General features: G+C 42.4%; 3 protein-coding genes, 1 non-coding gene and 1 pseudogene across 10 annotated transcripts; 1 reads left to right on the top strand and 4 right to left on the bottom strand.

Annotated features, from left to right (window-relative positions):
- Positions 1-403: 403 nt before the first annotated feature.
- Positions 404-3,499, bottom strand: LOC120051461 (SOSS complex subunit B2-like). 3 transcript variants are annotated; one of them, XM_038998329.1, is made up of 5 exons: positions 1,990-3,499; positions 1,827-1,873; positions 1,590-1,681; positions 1,047-1,118; positions 404-968 (listed from the first exon to the last, which is right to left on the bottom strand). In XM_038998329.1, the coding sequence occupies exons 1-5, from the start codon at positions 2,084-2,086 to the stop codon at positions 542-544; spliced, it is 735 nt and encodes a 244-aa protein (XP_038854257.1). In that variant the 5' UTR covers positions 2,087-3,499; the 3' UTR covers positions 404-541. The 3 variants fall into 3 exon arrangements, 2 of the variants coding, with proteins under 2 accessions (XP_038854257.1, XP_038854258.1); XM_038998330.1 differs by having other exon boundaries at positions 404-775; positions 893-968; positions 1,590-2,106; XR_005477264.1 differs by having other exon boundaries at positions 677-775; positions 998-1,118; positions 1,590-2,106.
- Positions 2,365-2,446, bottom strand: trnas-cga. Its single transcript has one exon. It is a non-coding gene; the product is annotated as a tRNA-Ser (tRNA).
- Positions 3,500-4,391: 892 nt separating the features above from the next.
- LOC120051460 lies at positions 4,392-9,528 on the bottom strand (annotated as a pseudogene).
- A 761-nt stretch (positions 9,529-10,289) lies between these two features.
- Positions 10,290-16,857, bottom strand: LOC120050536 (mitochondrial pyruvate carrier 2-like). Its single transcript, XM_038997122.1, has 4 exons — positions 16,633-16,857; positions 14,920-14,960; positions 13,467-13,551; positions 10,290-10,398 (listed from the first exon to the last, which is right to left on the bottom strand). Exons 1-4 carry the CDS (start codon positions 16,730-16,732, stop codon positions 10,382-10,384), a joined length of 243 nt encoding a protein of 80 aa, XP_038853050.1. The 5' UTR covers positions 16,733-16,857; the 3' UTR covers positions 10,290-10,381.
- A 658-nt stretch (positions 16,858-17,515) lies between these two features.
- Positions 17,516-26,405, top strand: LOC120051457 (DDB1- and CUL4-associated factor 6-like). Of its 5 annotated transcripts, none has more exons than XM_038998323.1 (15): positions 17,516-17,887; positions 18,178-18,239; positions 18,342-18,434; positions 18,584-18,769; positions 19,097-19,210; positions 19,444-19,579; positions 20,111-20,316; positions 21,046-21,136; positions 21,482-21,992; positions 22,108-22,149; positions 22,368-22,530; positions 22,731-22,887; positions 24,990-25,078; positions 25,413-25,521; positions 25,682-26,405. In XM_038998323.1, exons 1-15 carry the CDS (start codon positions 17,797-17,799, stop codon positions 25,720-25,722), a joined length of 2,091 nt encoding a protein of 696 aa, XP_038854251.1. In that variant the 5' UTR covers positions 17,516-17,796; the 3' UTR covers positions 25,723-26,405. The 5 variants fall into 5 exon arrangements, with proteins under 5 accessions (XP_038854251.1, XP_038854250.1, XP_038854254.1 ...); XM_038998322.1 differs by having other exon boundaries at positions 21,043-21,136; XM_038998326.1 differs by having other exon boundaries at positions 17,517-17,887; positions 22,392-22,530.
- Positions 26,406-26,584: the final 179 nt, after the last annotated feature.

Genomic DNA, 26,584 nt, shown 5'->3' with positions numbered 1-26,584 from the left:
CTTTTATAGCCTACTGGGCTCATAGAGAGCTAGTCTCTCACATGATTTTGTTGGGAGGAGTGACTATGGACTTCCAATGGCTACAATGTAGAAACAGTACAAATGAAGCAAAACCCTTGAATGAGTAGGTCTAATCTCTCTTGGATGTGCGTGGTTGGGTGTTGTTCCTCTGTGTGATTTATATGTAAGGACATTTTCTCACATGCATCCTCTAGAATCTGCAGTGTTCCAGAAATATTAACGAGAAAGTCCTCTAACCTGGTCTCACTCTTTTCTGCCTCTTTCCAAGAAACAACTTCTACCTACTGCAAATGAAAGGGGGGCAGGCTATCTGCCGGTATGGACCGTGTTGAAACAGTTCGAGTGAGTTAAAAACTTTACTTCAAACCCCCAAAATCTTTTAGTTATGATTTATTTATTTGAAAGAAATGTGTAACATGTTATCTTCCTTAGAAAATGATGGCCATGTTAACAACAATGATTTAATTAGCTAAATAAAAATACAGTTAGGCCCAAGATACGTGTTGATTTGAAACCAGCATCATTTCCTCTTTAGCCCTTGCCGTGGGTCCCTGCTGTTGCCCATAGGGTCGGTGACAGGACCTCCGTTGCCTTGCCCAGGACCTCCGTTGCCTCGCCCATTCTGCCGTCCTGTGCTCCCATAGGTTGGATTCTGGGAGAGCGGAGAGCATTCATTGGAAGAGTATGTGTGGGTGGGGACTGAGGGGGTGGAGCTTTGCCTGACAGAAGAACTGTTCTGGGACTCAACTTTAGACTGGAGAGAGGAGGATGAGATGAACAGAGAGAAAGGAAGAGGTGATGGGGAGGAGGGGAGATGTAGAAAATAACATGTATAATAAAATGTATAGATCATTCTGGTGTGTGTACTCACCGGCCTGTTGGCCTGGGCCAGTACCTCTGCGTTTGGTTCACTAAAGTTTGGCACCTCAGAGAAGACCATGCAAAAACTACAATACAACACAGATCAATACCTTACCTAAATCTACAACACATTAACATCCAAGCCAACCGTTTGTGTGTCTTACTCTCCTATCTTCTGCAGGTCTCCTCCTCTGCCTGTGTAAAGAGTCAGACAGCCCTTCCACAGGGATGCATAGCTGACGAGAGAGAAACAGACAGACGACAGAGAGAGAGAGAGTGAGACTGAGCTGCACTTCCTAACCTTTTCAAATGTATGACCATATTAGAGACACATATTTCCCTCAGATTACACAGACCCACAAAGAACTCGAAAACAAATCCAACTTTGATAAAGTCCCATATCTATTGGGTGAAATACCACAGTGTGCAATTACAACAGCAAGATAACTGTTGCCACAAGAAAAGAGCAACCAGTGAAGAACAAACACCATTGTAAATACAACCCATACCTTATTTTCCCTTTTTTACTTTAACTATTTGCACATCATTACAACACTGTATATTGACATTAGAATTGACAGAGAGAGAGACAGAACAAAATAAATGACTGTCTGTCTAGATAGATAGATAGATAGATAGATAGATAGATAGATAGATAGATAGATAGATAGATAGATAGATAGATAGATAGATAGATAGATAGATACCCTCGTGTGAGACGGAGGATGTCTCCTGGCTGGATGAGTCCACCCAACTCGTCCCACACAGACAGGGTGATGCACCCACTCTTATCAGCCACCTGACAGGGGAGGGAGGGAGAAAAGGGGAGAGGGAGTAGAATAGAAAAGGATTGTGAAAGAGAGCAATTATCCCACTTTACAGGAGAGAGGTAGAGAAGGTTTGCATGAAGGAGAGAGCGAAAATAATGAGGAAATGATCCCCACCTTGCAGGAGCGAACCTCATGCCCATCCTTTGTTTTAGTTACCCTTCCTTCAGGTGGAGGGAATGAGAGAGTGAACAAAGTTTGCATTCATTCATTCATCACCAAATGAAACACATCATTTAAAAAAAATAAAAAAAACATTTTACTGTCATTCACCACTCACCCATTTCCAACACGATAAAGATTACATTTATATTCTTCAATCCCGACTTTATGTCTTTTATCAAGAATTGATCATCGTTTGGCACATTGGCGAACATATTTGATTAAAGTCACTAAAGCGAGACAAGTAGTGATGGTGGAAATCGTTCAAAGCAGGTTCTAATTAATTTACAGCTGTCAAAATTAGGGAGACGAGAAAAACACATGTTTATCAAGGGGGCGTGTTACGTTCAGAGCTCATTCCCCCATAATAAAGCATAAATTCTCCATATAGCTATTTCGAAATCCAAATAAGCCTATTTAAGCAGAAGTTGGTTTTGTCGATTTACTTGCCGTGTTTTCTTTAATACAACTGCAAATACTAAAAGCGAACAATCGTCACGAACAGGATTCGAACCTGTGCGGGGAAACCCCATTGGATTTCGAGTCCAACGCCTTAACCTCTCGGCCACCGTGACTGTGCATATTACTGGTGGTAACAATGATATAGAAACCTTCTTACATATTGGGATATTTGGCTAGGTATTTTATTGAGAAGCTAGTTACGTTAGATAAGTGGTATTGTAAGAGAGCGCTGGTTTTATACTGCATCCTTGCTTTTCTTTGTAGCTATGTATTGTAAATAAACTGAAGGTAAGTCATTTTCTCTTTTCCTGTCCTGCGCTGTAGTTCTCCGAATTGCCACAGGGTGGCGCCTATACACTGCCGACGAGATGGGTGAGGCCAGGGCCACACAGAAATGCACAAAAAAAACAAAATCATAGACCATATCAGACCATAGCTATCTATGTTCAAAAGGTTTATAATGTAATGTTTACAATGTATATTGTAAAATATGACAAACATGTGAATAAAATATAAATGAAGAACAACAAAAGCAATGAAAAGTTAGTCCTTATCAAAACAGCTGAATAACTAATTAATCTGGCCTGTAGGCCTACAAGGTTGTAACATTTTTACTACAGAAAATAAATGATTTTACAGATACAGCTTTCATAAATACATTATTTATTTAAATTACAACAATTATGTAATCCTACAAACAACTGTATTAAATTTGCACATAATACTAAGTAAATATTTAAGGGGCACAAATCTATTACAAATACTGAGAGTTCAAGCCAAAACCAGATATTTCCTTGGTCTTAAAATAATTCTAACACAAAAAAGGAAGGAATGTAAATTCCTACATATTCATTAAGCCTATTAGAATATAGTGCCTGGTTATATAGGGCCTGGTTATATACATATCATAGGAGGCTGCTGAGGGGAGGAACGCTAATATTAATGGCTGGAATTGAATGAATAGAATGTTATCAAACACATGGTAACCATGGAAATTCCATGTATTCCATTCCAGCCATTACTATGAGCCAGCCTTCCCCAATTAAGTTGCAACCAGCCACCTGTGATATGTACTGTATATAAGACCTGTGATATGTACTGTATATAAGACCTGTGATATGTACTGTATATAAGACCTGTGATATGTACTGTATATAAGACTTGTGATATGTACTGTATATAAGACCTGTGATATGTACTGTATATCAGACCTGTGATATGTACTGTATATAAGACCTGTGATATGTACTGTATATAAGACCTGTGATATGTACTGTATATAAGACTTGTGATATGTACTGTATATAAGACCTGTGATATGTACTGTATATAAGACTTGTGATATGTACTGTATATAAGACCTGTGATATGTACTGTATATAAGACTTGTGATATGTACTGTATATAAGACCTGTGATATGTACTGTATATAAGACCTGTGATATGTACTGTATATAAGACCTGTGATATGTACTGTATATAAGACCTGTGATATGTACTGTATATAAGACCTGTGATATGTACTGTATATAAGACCTGTGATATGTACTGTATATAAGACCTGTGATATGTACTGTATATAAGACCTGTGATATGTACTGTATATAAGACCTGTGATATGTACTGTATATAAGACCTGTGATATGTACTGTATATCAGACCTGTGATATGTACTGTATATAAGACCTGTGATATGTACTGTATATAAGACCTGTGATATGTACTGTATATAAGACTTGTGATATGTACTGTATATAAGACCTGTGATATGTACTGTATATAAGACTTGTGATATGTACTGTATATAAGACCTGTGATATGTACTGTATATAAGACTTGTGATATGTACTGTATATAAGACCTGTGATATGTACTGTATATAAGACTTGTGATATGTACTGTATATAAGACCTGTGATATGTACTGTATATAAGACCTGTGATATGTACTGTATATAAGACCTGTGATATGTACTGTATATAAGACCTGTGATATGTACTGTATATAAGACCTGTGATATGTACTGTATATAAGACCTGTGATATGTACTGTATATAAGACCTGTGATATGTACTGTATATAAGACCTGTGATATGTACTGTATATAAGACCTGTGATATGTACTGTATATAAGACCTGTGATATGTACTGTATATAAGACATGTGTTACTGACTGTTGAGGGTTGACTTTACAGACTTTGCCAAAAAATTGATTAAGACATGAATAAATTAAATATGTGTGTGTGTGTGTGTGTGTGTGTGTGTGTGTGTGTGTGTGTGTGTGTGTGTGTGTGTGTGTGTGTGTGTGTGTGTGTGTGTGTGTGTGTGTGTGTGTGTGTGCGGGTTATATGATGGGGATCTGGGCCTTCTCGTCCTGTTGCTTCTTTACTTCCTGTTGGTACCTAGAAACACAGAGGGACAGGACAAAACAAAAGTTCAAACAGACTAATCATAGGTCTCAGAGAGCAAAGACAAGTTGGCAGGCATACTATCCTTTACATTCAGGCAAGGACCCTGACAGATCAATTTAGCCCTCTGTTTTTTAAAGTGTAAACAAATGAAAGATAATGACCATGGTTATAGAGTAATTTTTTTTTATATGAACTTAAGTAATCTTGCAAAATACAAGTCTCAGGACCAGTTTGCCAACAAAAAAATGTGTCTGTAAAAAGTTCCAAACTGGTATAGACACCATGTCCAAGGACAATGGACTGTCATAAATTAATCTGTTTTTGACCAAACACACTTTGCCCTGCAAAGCAGTACTGTATATTTATTAACAATGTTATTGTCAGACAATGGCATTGATTGACATACACCCCATCAGAATTTTGTTTTTATTTCCCTTTTTTTCTCCTTATAGGGTTTGATTGAATATGGGCCCACTGCCATGCATGTCAGTTTGCATAGCTCTGTGTCTAACTATGGAGTCTGTCCCACTCACATCCAGATTCTAACAAGTTGGTTGGCTCCTGCCAATCCAAGAAAACCGTTGACAAAAAGAGACCCCAGTTCTTTGGAATAATGACAAGAGAATATCGGGACCAAATAACACCTGGAAAATAGAGGGGCGACAAGACAGGTAAAGAGACAGGTAAAGAGACAGGTAAAGTTGGAGCATCTGAATGTTTTTCAGCTTCAGGAATTTGTTACTGTTGTATAGTGGATGTAAATGTCAAACATTGTCTTTCCCCACTTTCCCACAATGTCCATTACCTGTAGTCATGAGTACTCCAGACTGAGAGAGACTCAATTTATCAGCTGGCCGTGTCATATCAGCCATGCCAGCCATAACCAGGCCCTGTAGAGAGAGATAAAGAGAGAGAGAGAGAGAGAGAGAGAGAGAGAGAGAGAGACAGAGAGAGACAGAGAGAGACAGAGAGAGACAGAGAGAGAGAGAGAGATACATACTTTTAGCTCCATTATAAGCTGTCCAGCACATGAGACACTTGTTAAAGATATCAACTCTTACCCATTTACACACTGGTGCCCAGAAGAAGACTGTCTTTGGGCCTACAAACAGAAACATATCAGTGTTTATTTAGAAAGGTTAGAAATGAAAGTTGAGTACAATTACACAAATTTACAATGATTCATGTGAGAGTTAGTTTTGTGTAAACAGTTGGTTGATAATGCAACAAAGAGATCACACTGCTTGAATCAACATGGTTTCCACATAATTTCAATGAAATGAAGTTGAACCAATGTGGAATAGACGTTGAATTGACGTCTGAGTGGGATATGCCAAAGCAGTTAGGCATGAAAACGTTCCATAAATAGATCAACGTTGTGCAGCATTAAACTGTCCAATCATTTCATTTGTTGTTGAGGAGTGAAATATAAAGATGAAATAGAGAGATAAAGTGAAACTGAAAGTGACTGGAATCAGTATCTTCCTGTGGTTTTAACAACGGTTATTCTCCTGCTCTCTTCTTGCCAATTGAAAACTTGCCAAGGGCTATAATTTACTGAAGAGTGCTAAACATGGTGGTTGAACGTCACTTAGCTTCAGACACATTATCCATTCATAGTCTTCCCTTCTCTTGTCTATTTCACAGCTAGGCTGGTTGTTTTATCAACTATAATAACTTGGTTTTACTTAATTGTTTTGCTTTTAATCTTCGTTATGATTTTAATCTCATCTCTGTATCATTATGCTCCCAAACTATTTTGATATTAATTAACAACATCCCATGAACCAGGAATTGAGAACCACTAATTGGAACAACCTTCTGTCTACCCCCTTCAAGCCACATTAACATACTGTTATAGTTCAGCCCTAGCTCCCCAGGGCTGAGTGACGAGCCCTGTGTACTCCCTCATCAGCATTCAGATTAGCAGCATCAACACGGTTTGTCCTTATTCACCTCTAAGTTAAATTCAGCTACAGACTGACGTCGACGCTATACCAACACTGCTGTAATAAAACTATGTTTGCGCCATTCAAGATAACCTCAATGTCAAGGTTGCACATGGTTTGCTGGTCTAGGACTGACTAGTACTGACCAAGGGTCCCCCATCCAAAGTACATGCACTGCTACTGTAGGTTTCAACTCAGGTTTCAACTCAATCTAAGTTTAGAGCACTCATTCATATGCTAAAGAGCACTAGTTCATATTTATCTATTTATGTTGATACAAATGTTTAATGCTCTTGTTTGTCAGTAAATGATAGCAGTCAGTTTCTCCTTTTTGAAAGTGTCTTTAACATCACTCCAACACCCCTCCCCCCAAAAGTCAATTGCTGTGCCAAATGGTAGATTTTATCCAGAATGAATGGAAGAATTCTTATCCAGAATTATCCATAGGTATACAATGGGTGGCTCTAATCCTGAATGCTGATTGTTTAAAACCGCATTCCAGCCGGCTAAGGGTGCGTTCATAAATTCACTCTGGAGTGCCAGAGGGCGTTGTCAGATTGTCTGTTCGTAAATTCTGAGCGTTTCGCTCTCGGAGCGTTTGGAGCGCACACTGGACGCTCTGGTCGAGGAGTAGGGTTGATCTGAGTGTTCTGACCTCACAACGGCTGTCACGCACCCAAGCTAACTGGCTAAAGTTAGCTAGCTTGCTAGCTACTTCCAGACATAAATGAGAGAACACCTCACTCTGACCATTTTACTCGCCCTAGCAGAGCTGGTTAGGCTGTTTTCATGTTATCTAGAGCGTCGGTGACTGTAACTGTGATGCTGGCAACAATTTAATTACGCTTTTTTTTGCCGAGGTTTACTGACACCGGCCATATTCAAAGGGTGTTGAGCCTTGTAAATTCATCAGTTATTCTGCTCTCTGGCACACTCAGACGAGTGCTCTGATATCGGAGTATATAACCAGAGCGAATTTACGAACGCACCCTAAATCTATGATGTTAAAATGCCCATTTACTCTGTTCCATCTGATTGATCAATCCACTGTCTCATCAGCCCAGCCAATCAATGTATAAACATGATCTCCACTGTAAAAATCATCTAGACATTTTCTCACATTTCTTTTAGACTAACATTTCGTTACAGCTGAGATTTGTGTATACACCTTGCTGTCTATCTCTCTGATCTCCAGGTGTCCCATAGTAATGAACGTGTAGGGAGTCGGGACAGACAGGCAGGCAGCGTTTCTCTGCCAATCGAAATCGTGAATCGTCTGGCATCATTTTTATGGATACAAAGAAATGCCAATTGAAAAAAAGTTACAATGAAACAAAGTGCAGCTAGATTTCATTCTTTCCAGTTTATGTTTGAAGTGATTGTGTTCGCTGTGTTGACTAGCTCCTCTGAACAGTGTCCTGTGACGAGGCACCACATTTTCTATGCCAGGAGAAATCGCGCCTCATTAGCTCATTGTTATGGATGGTTCTAAATAAATGTAACTAGAAAACAGATTAAACAAATGCAAATGCGGTTACTTTGCTGTTATTCTGGCTGCACTTTTTGACGTGACAGTAAATTAGCCGTAGTTGGCTAGCTAGCAAGCAAGGAATAAGAACGTTGCCAGCCAGTATGACAATGGAACATTTAGAACGAAGGACTGGTCGCGTCCATAGATACAGAACTAAAAGACTGAACGACTGGGTCGCGTCTCTGGCAACCGAACCGATAGAACCAACGACCAGCCGGCTTGGGTAGCAACCCTAGATTTGTTTCGGAACTATATCTTGTGGAAGGATGCAACAGTATGTATAAATTAATGAAAATAACGTTTTAATGAAAATGTGTCAATCATTATTTGAATATGTTGATAATCCCTTGAAGCCGGTGTTCGGAGTATATATTGGCACGTTTGCCGGCTCTCGACTTGTTATTTTTAATTAATATATTCATACTATTTCATCCTTCCACAAGATATAGTCCCGACACAAATCTGGGGTTGCTACCCAAGCCGGCTGATTGTCCGTTCTATCCGTTCGGTTGCCAGAGACGCTACCCAGTCAATTTAGTATTTTTGTTCTGTATCTATGCACGCGACCAGTCGTCCGTTGTAAATGTTCGTAAATTCAATCTGGAGTGCCAGAGAGCGTTTAGAGTGCGCTCTGGCCATTCGTAAATTCAGAGCTTTGTCAGATTGTCCGTTTGTAAATTCTGAGCGTTTCGCTCTCGGAGCGTTTAGAGCGCACACTGGACGCTCTGGTCGAGGAGTAGGGTTGATCCGAGTGTTCTGACCTCACAACGGCAGTCAAGCACCCAAGCTAACTGGCTAAAGTTAGCTAGCTGGCTAGCTACTTCCAGACATAAATGAGAGAACACCTCATACTCGCCCTAGCAGAACTGGTTAGGCTGTTTTCATAAGTAGGCACAGACAGCAGGCGTCATTTACATGATACATATTGTCTGTACTGTAAGATGGTGAGAACAGTGGAAGTGATGCAGATTTCTCATGTTGAGGTGAGCCTGATAATAATGATGTTCTTACCTGCTGGATGGTTGTAGAAAGGTCTCAGTTTAGCAGGTAGTTTGAGCTCGATCTTGTTAAGAATCCTGTGGTATGAAACTCTAACTCCCACTAAAGCCATGTCTGGAGACAGGAGTTTTATTTCCTACTTTTGTTGAACTTGGTACCGACAGTTCAAAATAAAGAAATAGTATGTGCTGTATTGTAGATCTAGTACACCCTGTCATTGATTGTCTATACTAACTAGAATACAGAATAGCCTGTATGAACCATTGGCAGAAAGCAGGCTCATCTACCCGTAGTGCCTAATCTATTATGTAGGAGTGTCACCTGAGGGGCGGTACTGAAATATAAACCCCGCCCCAAACCCACTGCCATTGGTAGGGAGAGATAGCCCACACTATGAGCCCACCCCATTTCGTAATTCCTAGAAAACAGGGCCACGCTTAGTTTCCAACCTTCGTCTACATATCCGAGAAGCATGTTTGTTCAATATTACATGTTTCTATATGAACGTTCCAAAACGTTGTGTCGTACTGAATGTAATTGTGGACTGTACATGGCAAAGACACAATGTAAACAATAAACTGAAGAAGCCACATTTATATTTTAACTTAGCTTATGATCAAGTTGGCCATTAATAACCTCATGCACATGAGAAGGGTTTCTTCAAGTCAGGAACAGTTTTGTCCAAAATTGAGAATTTATTTTCAATAAATATATACATACCACAACGTCCTAAAATCAGACAAAGAGGTAAAAGGCTAAAACAAAGTGTTACCGTTGAAAAATACAACATTAACCATCATCAGACTCAAATATTCACCATCTTTAAAGTGTTGTGTGAATTTGTAAATGTTTATGTTTCTTTGCCTAATCTTACCTTTTACTAATATTTTACCATCATCCTCACACAGACCTGCCGTCATCCTCACATCATCACCTCATACTTATTAACAGCATGAATTGTGCTTTGCAGAGGGAGGGGTATTATTGAGTTGGAAGATTCTGTGGTGGTTAAAGTCCTCAAAGATGAAATTGCATTTAATCAAGTTAATCAGATCCACTAGTTAGTTAGTGTCGCTAGTTCTAAATAATCCAACAATGGATGGGCCTCTGCTAACTGCTTTATTTTTAGTTCAGCAACCTCTGCTTCTTGTTGCTTCTTTACTTCCTGTTGGTACCTAGAAACACAGAGGGACAGGGTTGACCTCCGACCTTAACAAACCAAAATAAAGGTTCAAACAGACTAATCATAGGTCTCAGAGTGCAAAGACAAGTTGGCAGGCATGCTATCCTTTACATTCAGGCAAGGACCCTGGCAGACTTTATAAAAGTATCCGTATCTCTGATTTGAAAGTGTAACCAAATGAAAGACAAGTAGTTAAAGAGTAACAGATTGTATGATATGGACTGTAGTCTAGTGATCTCACAGAAATAAATACTACTTTTAGGGCCGGTTAGCTAATTCTGCCAAATGCGCGTTCCAAAGCAGTAGACACCACAGACTTATTTAGTGTTGTATCCATAGAGACAGAACAGGATCTACCTTTATCTCTGTGGTTATATCACTCAGTTGACAGGAAAAACACAAGGGCAGAAGGCTTGGCATATAATGTGCCTGGTTTAAACCACAACAAAGAAGGCAAAGCCCAAGGACAATGTCACTAGCTGTCATAAATGTGTGACCAAGCACACTTTGCCCTTCAGAGCGGTACTGTGTATTTAACAAGCCTGTTGTCAGACAATGACTGACATATGGTACATTGACACATTTTTATGATTTTTCCCCCCTAATATGGTTTGATTGAATAGGGCACAAGTTGGTGTGTAGCTCTGTATCTAACTGTCTGTTCCACTCACATCCAGATTCTAAAGAGTTGGGTGGCTCCTGACGCACCAAGAAAACAGTTGCAACAAAACAGAAACCAATTCTTGGGAATGATGACCAGGGACCATCTGGACCAAATAACACCTGTAAAGTAGTGGAGAGACAGGTAAAGGGACAGGTACAGGGACAGGTAAAGGGACAGGTAAAGTTGGAGCATCTGAATGTTGTTTTTGCTTCAGAAATGTGTTACTGTTGCATAATGCGTATAAAAATCCAATATTTGCTTTTCCTACTTTTTTCATAATTTTGAGGGCTAAGAGTATGTCAGTGTTGTAAGTGGGGGTACCGGCTAGGAGACATTTGACCAGGATCAGGGCTAGTCGGTGTTGTATGTGGGGGTACCGGCTAGGAGACATCTGACCAGGATCAGGGATAATCAGTGTTGCATGTGAGGGTACCGGCTAGGAGACATCTGACCAGGATCAGGGCTAGTCAGTGTTGTATGTGAGGGTACCGGCTAGGAGACATCTGACCAGGATCAGGGCTAGTCAGTGTTGTATGTGGGGGTACCGGCTAGGAGACATCTGACCAGGATCAGGGCTAGTCAGTGTTGTATGTGAGGGTACCGACTAGGAGACATCTGACCAGGATCAAGGCTAGTCAGTGTTGTATGTGAGGGTACCGGCTAGGAGACATCTGACCAGGATCAGGGCTAGTCAGTGTTGTATGTGAGGGTACCGGCTAGGAGACATCTGACCAGGATCAGGGCTAGTCAGTGTTGTATGTGAGGGTACCGACTAGGAGACATCTGACCAGGATCAAGGCTAGTCAGTGTTGTATGTGAGGGTACCGGCTAGGAGACATCTGACCAGGATCAGGGCTAGTCAGTGTTGTATGTGAGGGTACCGGCTAGGAGACATCTGACCAGGATCAGGGCTAGTCAGTGTTGTATGTGAGGGTACCGGCTAGGAGACATCTGACCAGGATCAAGGCTAGTCAGTGTTGTATGTGAGGGTACCGGCTAGGAGACATCTGACCAGGATCAGGGCTAGTCAGTGTTGCATGTGAGGGTACCGGCTAGGAGACATCTGACCAGGATCAGGGCTAGTCAGTGTTGTATGTGAGGGTACCGGCTAGGAGACATCTGACCAGGATCAGGGCTAGTCAGTGTTGTATGTGAGGGTACCGGCTAGGAGACATCTGACCAGGATCAGGGCTAGTCAGTGTTGTATGTGAGAGTACCGGCTAGGAGACATCTGACCAGGATCAGGGCTAGTCAGTGTTGTATTTGAGGGTACCGGCTAGGAGACATCTGACCAGGATCAGGGCTAGTCAGTGTTGTATGTGAGGGTACCGGCTAGGAGACATCTGACCAGGATCAAGGCTAGTCAGTGTTGTATGTGAGGGTACCGGCTAGGAGACATCTGACCAGGATCAGGGCTAGCTCTGGTGAGACTCGGTGGTCGGCCAGCCCAAGCAGGTTATTGTTGGTTCAAGTGATGGTGACCAAAATAAATATTTACATAAAGGAAAATACAAAGGCATGCTCAAAAGATTCCCAGAGTAACACCTGGCTAGCACAGCCCAGCACCTGACCCGGTTGCTGCTGCCACCTAGGGATGGGTTTGGAAGTGGAAAATGGATACCTTAACACAAATCAACAGCTAATGACATCACGTTGTGGAAAACGTCCAGTAGTGGTTTGTAACTAGCCGTATCCGAGGACCAAAACACGATATTCATCTCTAATTGAAAATAGTCTGCGATAGAGTAGTCTCAAACAGGCACGGGTCATCTTGTGTAATTTAAGGACAGTGCTATCACACAGGGACATACCGTTACAGTCCTTGTTAACAGTCAGTGGGGCTTTTACAAGCAGCAATGGAAAACCCATGATGCAGGGGCAGGTGTGAAAGTGCCATGCCATCATGTCTGAATCCATGCCAGTAATTATATAAGTGAACTGTTCATCTGAAGGGTCATCAAGCTACACACTCTCTCACATGCACTCATGCACACACTCGCACACACACATTCACACACTCGCACACACACATTCACACACTCGCACACACGCATGCACACGCACAGGCACACACACATTCACACACTCGCACACACACATTCACACACTCGCACACACGCATGCACACGCACAGGCACACACACATTCACACACTCGCACACACACATTCACACACTCGCACACACACATTCACACACTCGCACACACACATTCACACATGCACACGCACAGGCACACACACATTCACACACTCGCACACACACATTCACACACTCGCACACACGCATGCACACGCACAGGCACACACACATTCACACACTCGCACACACACGCACACACACACAACACACACAAACACACACTTCCTGTCCTCTCTGTCCTCATTGCTCCATTACCTGTAGTCATGAGTACTCCAGACTGAGAGAGACTCAATTTATCAGCTGGTCGGGTCATATCAGCCAGACCTGCAAAAACAAGACCCTGTAGAGAGAGATAAAGAGAGAGATAAAGAGAGAGATAAAGAGAGAGAGAGAGAGAGAGAGAGAGAGAGAGAGAGAGAGAGAGAGAGAGAGAGAGAGAGAGAGAGAGAGAGAGAGAGAGAGAGAGAGAGAGAGAGAGAGAGAGAGAGAGAGAGAGAGAGGGGGGGCCACACAACCATGCATATGTGTACTACATCATAGGACCATTATATAACACATTGTTTGGAGGGTCGGAGAGTGGATCATTAACTGTATGGAATATTAAGATTAGACAGAGGCAGCATACAGGAGCTTATAAAATGTGACTTCATTCTCTAGAAGCGACCTCAATCAGTTCACGTGACAGAAAGGAATTTGTAGACACAGGTCAGGCATTACTAATTAATTATTATTAACTCCCATTTCCACTCTTACATGCAATTGCTTCTTATGAGTTTCTGTATGCTGCCTCTGTGGAGTCTTAATTTCCCGTGTGGCTCAGTTGACAGAGCAGGCCGTTGCAACGCCAGGGTTGTGGGTTCGATTCCCATGAGGGACCAGTACAAAACTGTATGCACTCAGTATAAGAGTGTCTGCTCAATGACCAACATGTTAAACTCTCCGAACCCTCTAAACACTCTCTGAACCCTCTAAACACTCTCCGAACCCTCTAAACACTCTCAGAACTCTCTGAACCCTCTAAACACTCTCTGAACCCTCTAAAAACTCTCCGAGCACTCTAAACACTCTCAGAACTCTCTGAACCCTCTAAACACTCTCTGAACCCTCTAAACACTCTCCGAACCCTCTAAACACTCTAAACACTCTCAGAACCCTCTAAACACTCTCAGAACTCTCTAAACACTCTCAGAACCCTCTAAACACTCTCAGAACCCTCTAAACACTCTCAGAACCCTCTAAACACCCTCAGAACCCTCTAAACACTCTCAGAACTCTCTGAACTCTCTAAAAACTCTCAGAGTACTGTAAACACTCTCAGAACCCTCTAAACACTCTCAGAACTCTCTGAACCCTCTAAACACTCTCAGAACCCTCAAAACACTATCTGAGCCCTCTAAACACTCACCGAACCCTCTAAACACTCTCAGAACCCTCTCAACACTCTCAGAACCCTCAAAACACTATCTGAACCCTCTAAAAACTCTCAGAGCCCTCTAAACACTCACCGAACCCTCAAAACACTTTCTGAACCCTCTAAAAACTATCAGAACCCTCAAAACATTCTCTGATCCCTCTAAACACTCCCAGAACCCTCAAAACACTCTCTGAACCATCTAACAACTCTCAGAACCCTCAAAACACTATTGGAACCCTCTAAAAACTCTCTGAACCCTCTAAACTGCTTCACTGCAAATCTTTTAACACTTACCCATTTACACACTGGTGCCCAGAAGAAAACTGTCTTTGGACCTACAGACGAAATAAAACGTGGTTTAATTATTAAGGTTAATTATTATAAGGTTAGCAATGACAGTTGTGTTGAATACATAACGTTACAGTTATTTATGTGACATTTAGTTTTGTGCAAAAAGTTGGTTGATTCCACAATAAAATTATATGCCAATTGAACCAGTAGGCCTCAGACTTTCTGTGAAGTGACAGAAGTTGTCAAGCATTAAACTTTGCGACCTGCTTCGTTGTAGTAAACGTTTTAAGATGAGGCGACATTGAAAGTGACTGGATAAATCCCTTCCTAGATAATTCCACCTGTTGTCATTCTCATGCCCTCAGCTTGTCTCTGTCCTTCCACTGCCTGTACTTCAATGCCGTGCCAATTGAAAACTTGCCAAGGGGGATAATTTATTGAAGAGTGCCAGCATGTAGTGGCATGCACGTCATTTAGTTACACGCCTATTGTCCATTCATAGTCTTCCCTTCTCTTGTCTATTTGATAGCTAGGCTGGTTGTTTTATCAACTATAAATTGTTATTAATGTGTTGTGCTTTTACATCTCATACTGACTTCCCTCTGCTTTATCATGGTGCCAACCTATTTTGATATTAACAACATCCCATGAACCAGGAATGGAGAACCCCTGCTTGGAACAACCTTCTGTGTACCACTCTTCTATAGCTCAGAGATCAGCCCTAACTCCTAGGGACGGACTGGGACCAGAAATCGTCCCAAGCATTTCTAACACACAGGCCCATTTTTTCCCTTGAGACCCCAGATATTAGCCAAATAATTATAATTTTGTCAAAACCCACAATTTTGACAGGCCCACCAGGCTAAAGATGGACCAGCCCATCTGGCATTTGCCAGAATTGCCCTATGACCAGTCCGTCTCTGTTATCTCCCCAGGACTGGAAGAAGAGCCCTGTGTACTAGCTCATCAACGTTCAGATAGTTTGCATGTGACAGACAGACTGGGCAGCATCAAGACTGTTTGTCCTCATTAACCTCAAAGTTATAATCAGCTACACACTCCTCCAGTCACATTGAAACAATTCCAACACTACTATAATAAAACTATGTTTGCTCTATTGACGATGACCCCATCACAGAGGTCACTCGTGACCAGGGGTCCATTCACCAACCCCGATATACTGCTACTGTAAGTTTACTCATTCTTTTGTCCATTAAATAATGTACTTCATAAGGGTGAGGTTAGTGACAGTCACAGTCCCACTATATTGAACATCACTCTTATTTACCAAATAGAAGAGTAGAATACATCCAGAGGTGATAATGATACATTATCTTATCTCATTTTCTAAATATTGAGAAAGTGTATTCTGAAGATGGGGAGACTTTTAGACATGAACCAATAGACACCATGAGGAGACATGAACCAATAGACAACATGAGGAGACATGAACCAATAGACAACATGAGGAGACATGAACCAATAGACAACATGAGGAGACATGAACCAATAGACAATATGAGGAGACATGAACCAATAGACAACATGAGGAGACATGAACCAATAGACAACATGAGGAGACATGAACCAATAGACAACATGAGGAGACATGAACCAATAGACAACATGAGGAGACATGAACCAATAGACAACATGAGGAGAGTGATACAGCCAGGTTAGTAGGACCTGATGCTGTAATATTGATAATGTCCTTACCTGCAGGATGGTTGTAAATGGGTCTCAGTTTACCAGGTAGTAGAAGCTCTATCTGGTTAAGAATTCTGTGGTATGAAGCTCTAACTCCCACTAAAGCCATGTCTGGTGACTGTTGAAACTTGGCACCAACAGTTTAGAATCAAAGTTATATGCGACTTGCTTTATTGTACCACCGGTACACCCTGTCGTTGGGCTACTTGAACTGATCAGACAGAATAGATTGTGTGAACCATTAGCTGACAGCAGGCATGGCTATCATCTATGATGCTTACTGGATGGAATCATCTATTATTGGGGAGGGGGGGTTGTACTGAATGTTAACTCCGCCCCACAACCACTGCCATTGGTAGGGAACAGTGAGCCTATCCTAATTCACTTTCCAAGAATTACACACGTGATTGGAAATGGTACAATGTAAAAAATAAACTGAAGCCAGGCACACTGACTCTTGGACACACTTTCAATTGACATGAAACACATGATCAACTGACGCAATGGATTTAACACAGGTAGGAAGATGTGGTTTCTGTCTGATGAAACTAGAATCTATGGTTATTATTATAATATTATAATAAGGTTATTATATAAATACTGGGGCACTTTGAGATTGTTTTTCAAAGAAAAGCACTTTATAAATTCAATGTATTATTATTATTATCTAGGCACTAATTTCTACCATAATAATTTGTCCTTGACCAAAACTAACACATACTATCACAGGCTAATTCACAGGCCGATCATCACAAAGAGTTCAATAATATATTTGGGCTCAAGAAGTAGCGGGCTCAAAACAGGGAGGGACAAGGAGTTGTGTGTGTGTGGGGGTGGGGTGGGGGGGGGGGGGGGGGGGGGGTAATCTGGGCCTGCGCAGTGCTCACGTTCCCTGGCTACATACCATCAGCACGACCTTCTTCATGACAGACCAACGTGAAACTTTTCAGTGTGTTCTATAGATTTGTTCATTCGAGAAAGTCTGCCAGCCAGACGACGATACAAAATTGAGACAATTGTAGCGACTGAACTAAAACAGAAGAAGAGTCCAGAAAGAAATTCATTTGTAGCCTAAATTGTCAGACACCATGACTTAAACTTTTTTCGGTGGAGATATTTCAGTAATACTTGCGTAAAGTGTGTTGTTTGTGAGGCCGACAGTGTTTCGACACCATGCCCTGTACCAACAATCTAATTTGGGATATTAGGAAACGCACCATCGGTTCCAACAAAATAAACAACTTTACAAGGAGTAACTACTTAGGTGAGACAAACGTTTTCATTAAATGTGTTATGTACAAATGGTCTAAATACTACTTTATTGTCATTGTATGTGTCAGTTTGTTAGTAACATGTTTTACAACAGCATAGCGCTAGGAATTGATCTAAGACAGACTGTTCTTTTATTAGCAGTGTTTTATATAAATTCATACTTTACAAAGACTACTTATTGTATTTAAACATTTGTGTTGGATAAAATACTAATTGTGTTAAAGGGACTACCTTATGGGATACCTAAAACTGTTCTTATGGTATCATAATGATTTCGTGTAGGAAGAAAAGAGTTTGTTCAAAGGCTGAAACTTGAAGCCACTCTTGATGTCCATGCGGGCTCTGTAAGTACCAACATGCCTGACAGAAGTGATTAACAGTGTAAGTGCAGTGTGATAATTGTATGATATCCTGTGTTTTCAAACTGTTATTGTTTTTCATGACAGGTCAATACGATATGCTGGAACGACACAGGAGAATACATCTTATCTGGATCAGATGATGACAAATTGGTCATCACGAACCCATATAGCCGGAAAGTAAGATGTTTTTTTTGGGCCAAAACATTGTTTATGATCAAGGCACCGCACAACACATGCTTCAACCTGTTGTTCAAATGGACGCAGAAGAGACAGAGAGATAATATATGTGCCAATATAAAGTCCTCCACTATTTCTCCACTCTCCAGGTCAAGGCATCCATTACATCATGGCATCGATCCAATATCTTCAGTGCCAAGTTCATGCCCCAAACCAACGACAGAATGATCGTGTCCGCAGCAGCCGACGGCAAGATCTTCCTCACCAACGTAGAGAGGGGTTCCAACATGGACCCTGTGTTGCAGTACCACTGCCATAACGGTGCCGCCTACGAGGTGAGGGGGGGGGGGGGGGGCGTCTGTGTTATCCAGCATTTGAATCTTATCACCATCGGAGTGTAATTCAATAACGATAGTTGATTAATGTATCCAATCTGTCACATCTCCATCTACATCACATTTACCTCAACATCTGTTATTGCTGTGGAAGGTAGGACTGGTATGTGGACCATAAATAAGTCCTTGGCATGTTGCTGCAGTGAAAGTCATCTATTCTAAAGCCCACAGAACATATATCAGTAGACAGGAATTCTAATTCTGTTCGACGGCCCAATCAGAGCAGGTTCTATATCTATTCTAAAACCTGTCTATTTCTATTGGTAGATATTGACGGTACCTAGCGACCCTCATTCTTTCCTGTCCTGTGGAGAGGATGGAACAATCCGGTGGTTTGATGTCCGAGTTTCTCCTGGCTGCTGGCAAACTAACTGTAAAAAGGTAGGTTTGCGTTATGACAGTACAGCTCAACTCTATTACAGGCAAATGAACAATTCTTATGTAACTATGATGTTATTACTACCATGTTAATGTGTAGTTACATATGTATAAAGGCATCTTCTTTTTACTAACGACTTTTCGCCACCATTTTTACCAGCAGTTTTACCTACTACTCAAACAACCGATGTCAGAGTTCCCTTTATTAAGTTTTCTTGAACTTTTATTTTTACTAGGACATCCTGATTGACTGTCGGCGAGCAGTAACATCCATGGCCATATCCCCTGTGGAATCCTTCTATCTGGCTACTGGCTGCTCTGACAGCTCAGTCCGTATCTATGACAGGAGAATGCTGGGTACCATAGCAACAGGTATGCACAACCTCAACGGCGGCTACAGGTAGCCTAGCGTTTAGAGCGTTGGGCCAGTAACAGAAAGGTTTCTAGTTTGAATCCGGAGCCGATAAGATAAAAAATGTATTGACGTGACCTTGAGCAGGGTACTTAACCCTAATATCTCCAGGGTCGCTGTTGATAATGGTGGTCCCTGGCTGTGACCCCTCTGAGGGTCTCAGGGGGACTTGGGATATGCTAAAAACACATTTCCAATTCACACGTGTAGAATGTACGTGTAGAATGTACGTGTGTGAAACAGGACAAATATAATCAAGCACCGACCAGATAATAATAATAATAATTATTAACTCAAGACAATCAGATAACTAAAAATGAACTAATAATTCTATCAATATCAGTCGTCTTGAAGGAATCCTACTACCACAGTACATAACATAGTTAATCACTGTTTGATTGTCTTTGGGCTCAGTGGTGAGAATAACATTTTCTTCTGAAGGTCTGTATGGAAAATAATAATTTCCTATATACATCTCATCCACTCTGCAGGTTTCCAGACAGGAAGCGGGGTGGCAGGGATGTGTGCAAGGTTCGTACCGAGGCACCTGGTCAACAAGTCATGTCGCGTGACCTCATTGGCCTACAGTAGGGACGGCAGGGAGGTGCTAGCCAGCTATGCCTCAGACTATCTCTACCTGTTTGACCCTAAAGATGACAAGGGACGCGAGCTGAAGGGACCGTCGCAGGATAACAAGGTGAGAACATTCCTCTCACTTACTGTGTATCACAGAACTAAAGACTGGATTCAAATATTTGAATGTAGTTTGTGTTTACACAACATCTGTGCGCTCACACCAGTTTCTGGAAGCTTCTACCACATGACATGCTGTGTGTGTGTGTGTGTGTGTGTGTGTGTGTGTGTGTGTGTGTGTGTGTGTGTGTGTGTGTGTGTGTGTGTGTGTGTGTGTGTGTGTGTGTGTGTGTGTGTGTGTGTGTGTGTGTTGACAAGAGGGGGTGATGTGTTGTCCCATCTCTGGGCTATTTTTGCCTCACCAGTAGATAACGGTCTGCTGTCTGAATCTGTTCTGGGAAAGGCATTTGAGCTGTGTTCTCACACACAGCTGCTGAACACATAAGCCAGAGGGCTTCTTGGTAATCTGCAGGGTGAGGCAGCATATTTTGTGCAGAACTCGATACATACAACACCAGGTAACGTCACGGTTCCTGTACAAACACCACAGAACTAGTGTAACCTATGTGCACTAAGATGAACCTCCCTGTCCCCCTCCTTCTTGTGTATGAGACCCCTGGTATCGCCTGCCAGAGCCACCTGGCAGTGAGGGCCGGGAATGTGAGCCCCCAATGGAGGGAAGAGGAGGGGAGTGGGGGGTCTCAGCCATAGGGAAAGGGAGGTTATTTTGGTCAGGCCTGTGCCTGTGCTGTGCTGTGAGTGGTGAAATGTCACTGTGTTTCTCTCTTAGCAGAAGGAGACTCAGCAGAAGCGTCTGCGTCTGAGAGGAGACTGGTCAGACACTGGACCCCTGTCACGGCCAGAGAGCGAGAGGGAGAGGGACGGTAAGAGAAGCTCCCCGCCCCACTAAGTCCCCACTCACCTAAACGCACAGCTGACACAACACATGTGCTATCGATGACAGAAGTGCACTCTCACTCGGTCCTATTGCTCCCGAGTGGTGCAGTGGTCTAAGAGAAGAATTTGTTCTTATCTGACTTGCCTAGTTAAATAAAGGTTACATTTAAAAAAAAAATATATATATATATATATATATATATATATATATATATTGCATGGATTAACACACAATACAATTATACATAAGCATGATATTATTAGATTATGTGAACTTTCACATCACTTTCTATGAGTAATATGATGGATTTTGAACCCTCTTCCTCCTGTAGGAGAGTCCAGGCCTGGAGTGTCTCTGATGCAGAGGATGTCAGACATGTTGTCACGCTGGTTTGAGGACGCCAGCGAGGCCCAGAACAACAGAGGAGCCCGTCCACAGCCACGACCCAGGGTAGACCCTGCAGCAGCTCCACAAGGTAGTGGGCTTCACCAGGAGGCTATGGTGCTAGGGAATCCAGCCCCGTCTCAACCAACATCAACAGCCAGCTTCTCCTCCTCCATGGAGAGCCCGAGGAGCCGTAGGAGTGGCATGGGGACAGGAAGTCTCCAACCGCCTCCTGGGGAACCAGTCCTGAGTCTGACATACAGCGACCAGGGCACCACTAGCAGCACCATCCAACTGGACATCTCCAGCGGTGGCGCCAGCGACCAGGGGGAACCCCCGCGGATCAGGAGCCCAGAGCAGGTGTCCGACACCAGGCAGATCTCACCCCTCAGCCAGTCAGAGGTGGGGGGCATGGGAGAGGAGCCCACACCACAGCCCCCTGGGGAATGGATGCAAAGGTATGGTACTATGATTGCATTGACTGAGGCATAGCTGGCCTACACAGTTAATCATTGAACTACTAGAGTCATGTCTGGCTATTAAAGTGGATGTGTTGTTCCCTTCCTTCCATAGATTTAATTTGAGAGGATCAGAATTAGGGGAAAGAGTACTCAGGTAATTATTTGCCATGGCAACAACAACTAAGAATGAGTTCTTCATCACTAACAATAGATGTGTCAGATCAGTAGTTTAAATAACGTTGATAGAACAGTAGGAACTGGCATACTGATGTTGGGCGTTTCCTTGTTGCTCAGTGCATTCAATCAAACCTGCCATACAGAAGTTACACTTCTCATGTGGCTTGACTTTGATTGGATTTAATGACTCTACAGACATGTTGTATATCCTTCCGAAAGGCGCTCTGCTGCTGCGCGGATCCAGGAGATTTTTCGGCGGCGGAAAGAGAAGAAAGAGTTGGCGGATTGCGAGACTCGCCGTATCGGGAAGCCCTCAGTAGAAAAGATCTACAAGGGCCACCGTAATTCCAGGACTATGGTACAGTACAGTATAACAGTACTGAGGATTAAGACAAGCTTGAATTAATGATTTAGTCCACCAGAGGGGGACCTTGGGCAATATGTGGTGATAACGGCTTCAACTTCTTGTCAGCTATATTTAACATACAATGCTTTAGTTATTGAGAAGTAGCTATGTGGAATACTCATTCAAGCTTTTGTTGTTGTTGTTGTTTATAGACCAATCAGTGTTGTTTCTGGGGTGACCAGTTTGTGCTGAGCGGCTCAGACTGTGGTCATATCTTCATCTGGGACAGAGAGACAGGGGAACACCTAATGCTGCTGGAGGCAGACCAGCACGTTATCAACTGTCTGCAGCCACACCCCTACGAACCACGTGAGTTCACTGCTTCTGACAGTCTCACACTGAAGGTGGTTTTAGTGAACACCCAGTCTGGCTCTTACAACTCAAAGGCTTGAAGGCTGTGGTACAGGTACAGTGCATTTGGAAAGTATTCAGACCACTTCACTTTTTCCACATTTTGTTATTTTACAGCCTTATTCTAAAATTGATTAAATTAGTTTTTTTCCTTGTCAATCTACACACAGTACCCCATTTTTGGGGGGGCAAATGTATATAATAATAAAAAAAACGGAAATATCACATTTACATAAGTATTGAGACCCTTTACTCAGTACTTTGTTGAAGCACCTTTGGCAGTGATTACAGCCTCGAGGCTTCTTGGGAATGACGCTACAAGCTTGGCACACCTGTATTTGGGGAGTTTCTCCCATTCTTCTCTGCTGATCCTCTCAAGCTCTGTCAGGTTGGATGGGGAGTGTCACTGCACAGCTATTTTCAGGTCTCTCCAGAGATGTTAGATCGGGTTCAAGTTCAGGCTCTGGCTGGGGCACTCAAGGACATTCAGAGACTTGTTCCAAAGCCACTCCTGTGTTGTCTTTGCTGTGTGCTTAGGGTCGTTGTCCTGTTGGAAGGTGAACATTCTTCCCAGTCTGAGGTCCTGAGCTCTGGAGTAGGTTTTCATCAAGGATCTCTCTGTACTTTGCTCCGTTCATCTTTGCCTCGATCCTTACTAGTCTCCCAGTCCCTGGTGCTGAAAAACATCTCCACAGCATGATGTATCCACCACCATGTTTCACCGTAGGGATGGTATTGGCCAGGTGATGAGCGGTGCCTGGTTTCCTCCAGACTTGACACTTTGCATTCAGGCCAAAGAGTTCAATCTTGGTTTTATCAGACCAGATAATCTTGTTTCTCATGGTCTGAGAGTCCTTTAGGTGCCTTTTGGCAAACTCCAAGCTGGCTGTCAGGTGCCTTTTACGGAGTGGCTTCCGTCTGGCCACTCCACCACAAAGGCCTGATTGGTGGAATTCTGCAGAGATGGTTGTCCTTCTGGAAGATTCTCCCATCTCCACAGAGGAACTCTGGAGCTCTGTCAGAGTGACCATCAGGTTCTTGGTCACCTCCCTGATCAAGGCCATTCTCCCCCGATTGCTCAGTTTGGCCGGGCGGCCAGCTCTAGGAAGAGTCTTGGTTGTTCCAAACTTCTTCCATTTAAGAATGATGGAGGACACTGTGTTCTTGGGGACCTTCAATGCTGCAGAAATGTTTTGGTACCCATCCCCAGTTCTGTGCCTCGACACAATCCTGTCTCAGAGCTCTACGGACAATTCCTTCGAATTGGCATGGTTTTTGCTCTGACGTGCGTGCACTGTCAACTGTGGGACCTTCTATAGACAGGTGTGTGCCTTTCCAAATCATGTCCAATGAATTTACCACAGGTGGAATCCAATCAAGTTGTAGAAATATCTGAAGGATGATCAATGCAAACAGGATGCATAGCAAAGGGTCTGAATAATTATGTAAATAAGGTATTTCTGTTTTTATTTGTAATAAATTTGCAAACATTTCTAATTTAATTAATTTTAGAATAAGGCTGTAACGGAACAAAATGTGGAAAAAGTGAAGGGGTCTGAATACTTTCTGAATGCACTGTAACTGCCAAAATAAGCAATTAACATCCCATCATGCTTAGGGTCATGTATAAATATGCTGGGCAGGCCATCATTTTGGCCACCATGCCTATGCCCCCATAGGATGACAATGCCCCCATCCACAGGACACGAGTGGTCACTGAATGGTTTGATGAGCATGAACACGATGTGAAGCATATACCATGGCCGTCTCAGTCACCAGATCTCAATCCAATTGAACACTATTGGAGATTCTGGCGCAGCGCTTGAGACTGCGTTTTCCACCACCATCAACAAAACGCCAAATGATGGAATTTCTCTTGAAAGAAGGGTGTTTCATCCCTCCAATAGAATTCCAGACACTTGTAGAATCTATGCCAAGGTGCTTTGAAGCTGTTCTGGCTTGTGGTGGCCCAACGCCCTATTAAGACACTTTATGTTGGAGTTTCCTTTATTTTGTCAGTTACCCGTATATTCATTTTTGAATGTTCCTGTTCATTCCAGTGTTAGCCACATCAGGGATAGATTCCAACATCAAGATCTGGTCACCGATGGAGGAATCCCCATCATTCAACAGAGTACTCGCTGAAGAGGTGTGACATAAATACATGTATTCATGTCACAGGAGGCTGGTGGCACCTTCATTGGGGAGGACAGGCTCATGGTAATGGTTGGAGTGGAGTAGGTGGAACGGTATAAAATACAGCAAACACGTGGTTACCATGGTTACCATGTGTTTGATGCCATTCCAGTCGCTCCGTTCCAGCCATTATTATGAGCCGTCCTCCCCCCAGCAGCCTCCACTGATTTGTGTGCTTTACAATCAAACACGTGTGTGGAGGAAAGAAAGGCTCTCATCATAGTGACATTGATGAAGCCATTGGAACCTCTGATCTCCTGACACCTGGTGCTCTGTGTGTCCTGTAGGTGACCTTCCGTAATGAACTGATGCTGGAGGAGACCAGGAACACCATCTCTGTACCTGCCTCATTCATGCTGAGGATGCTGGCCCAACTCAACCACTCCATCACAGCAGGTGAGCGCCTCACACATACACACACAATCTCCCACCCGGCATCCCTAGTGATAACCCTGGATACAGAATGGCTATGGAGTCTATCTTAAGTGGTTATAACATGTGTTATAACAGCAGTCACTGACTGGTAACATTGGTCATCTCTTTCTTTCCTCTACAGAGTCTGAGGACAATGAGGAAGACGAGCAGCCCTATCCATAGCTTCCATACTGGACTGTTGAATGTGTGAAGTAGGAACTACATATTATCTCATTGGATTCACTTTGTGGCCATTATAGTGGTAATGTTACCATGGGGACTGGAGTATTGGACCTCACCTAGTGTAGGTTATAGAACACTAGAAGAGGTTGTGTTGATTTTATAAATATACTTTATATTCAGATGTAGATCAAGGAATGTTTTCTACCTATTTATATATTTTGTTCAGGTGTCCAGCCTCTCCGTCTGGCTATGAGAAGTGTTCTCTAGATGGTATCTCGTTGTTCTCCTCTGTGTTGTGAACCTCAGGCCTTTTTGTGAGAAGTCGCATTTCATCTTACTTTGTGGCGTTTCCTGATACTCTGCAACGACGGCTTCAGTTCTGACTGTTGTCAATGTGCTTGTTTACCAAAGAGAATGTGTTTAATTTAAGAATGTTAATGTTAAGAATGTTAAGAAAAAAAAACTATATATATACATTTGCTTGAAATAAATCACCCTGTTCTTCCTTCTGAAATGGCTAATTGAATGTTAATAAGGAAGCACTTTGTTACAGTATATGAATTACTAGGTAGTTACAGTACTAATTACATAGACATGTGGTAATTGCAAGTATTGCAGTATCTGGATTAGAAGCTACATTTGTATATTTATGTAACCAGAACCAGGTTGCTGCAAACTCTCAACACTGGAGTTGTTGTTTTAAATACATATTGATATTACCATGCATGCTTGGTGACATGAGCACAAATGTTTGTATTCAGAAACAAGAAACAAATGTCCCACATTTCTAAACATTTTATACTACAAAACTATTTGTTTATTGAAAAACATTACACACAAGAACAGGGAAGACTGAAGAGAG

Source organism: Salvelinus namaycush, chromosome 7 (genome assembly GCF_016432855.1).
Source record: "Salvelinus namaycush isolate Seneca chromosome 7, SaNama_1.0, whole genome shotgun sequence".
Classification (NCBI taxonomy): domain Eukaryota; kingdom Metazoa; phylum Chordata; class Actinopteri; order Salmoniformes; family Salmonidae; genus Salvelinus; species Salvelinus namaycush.
This window is presented reverse-complemented; position numbering and strand designations above follow the sequence as displayed.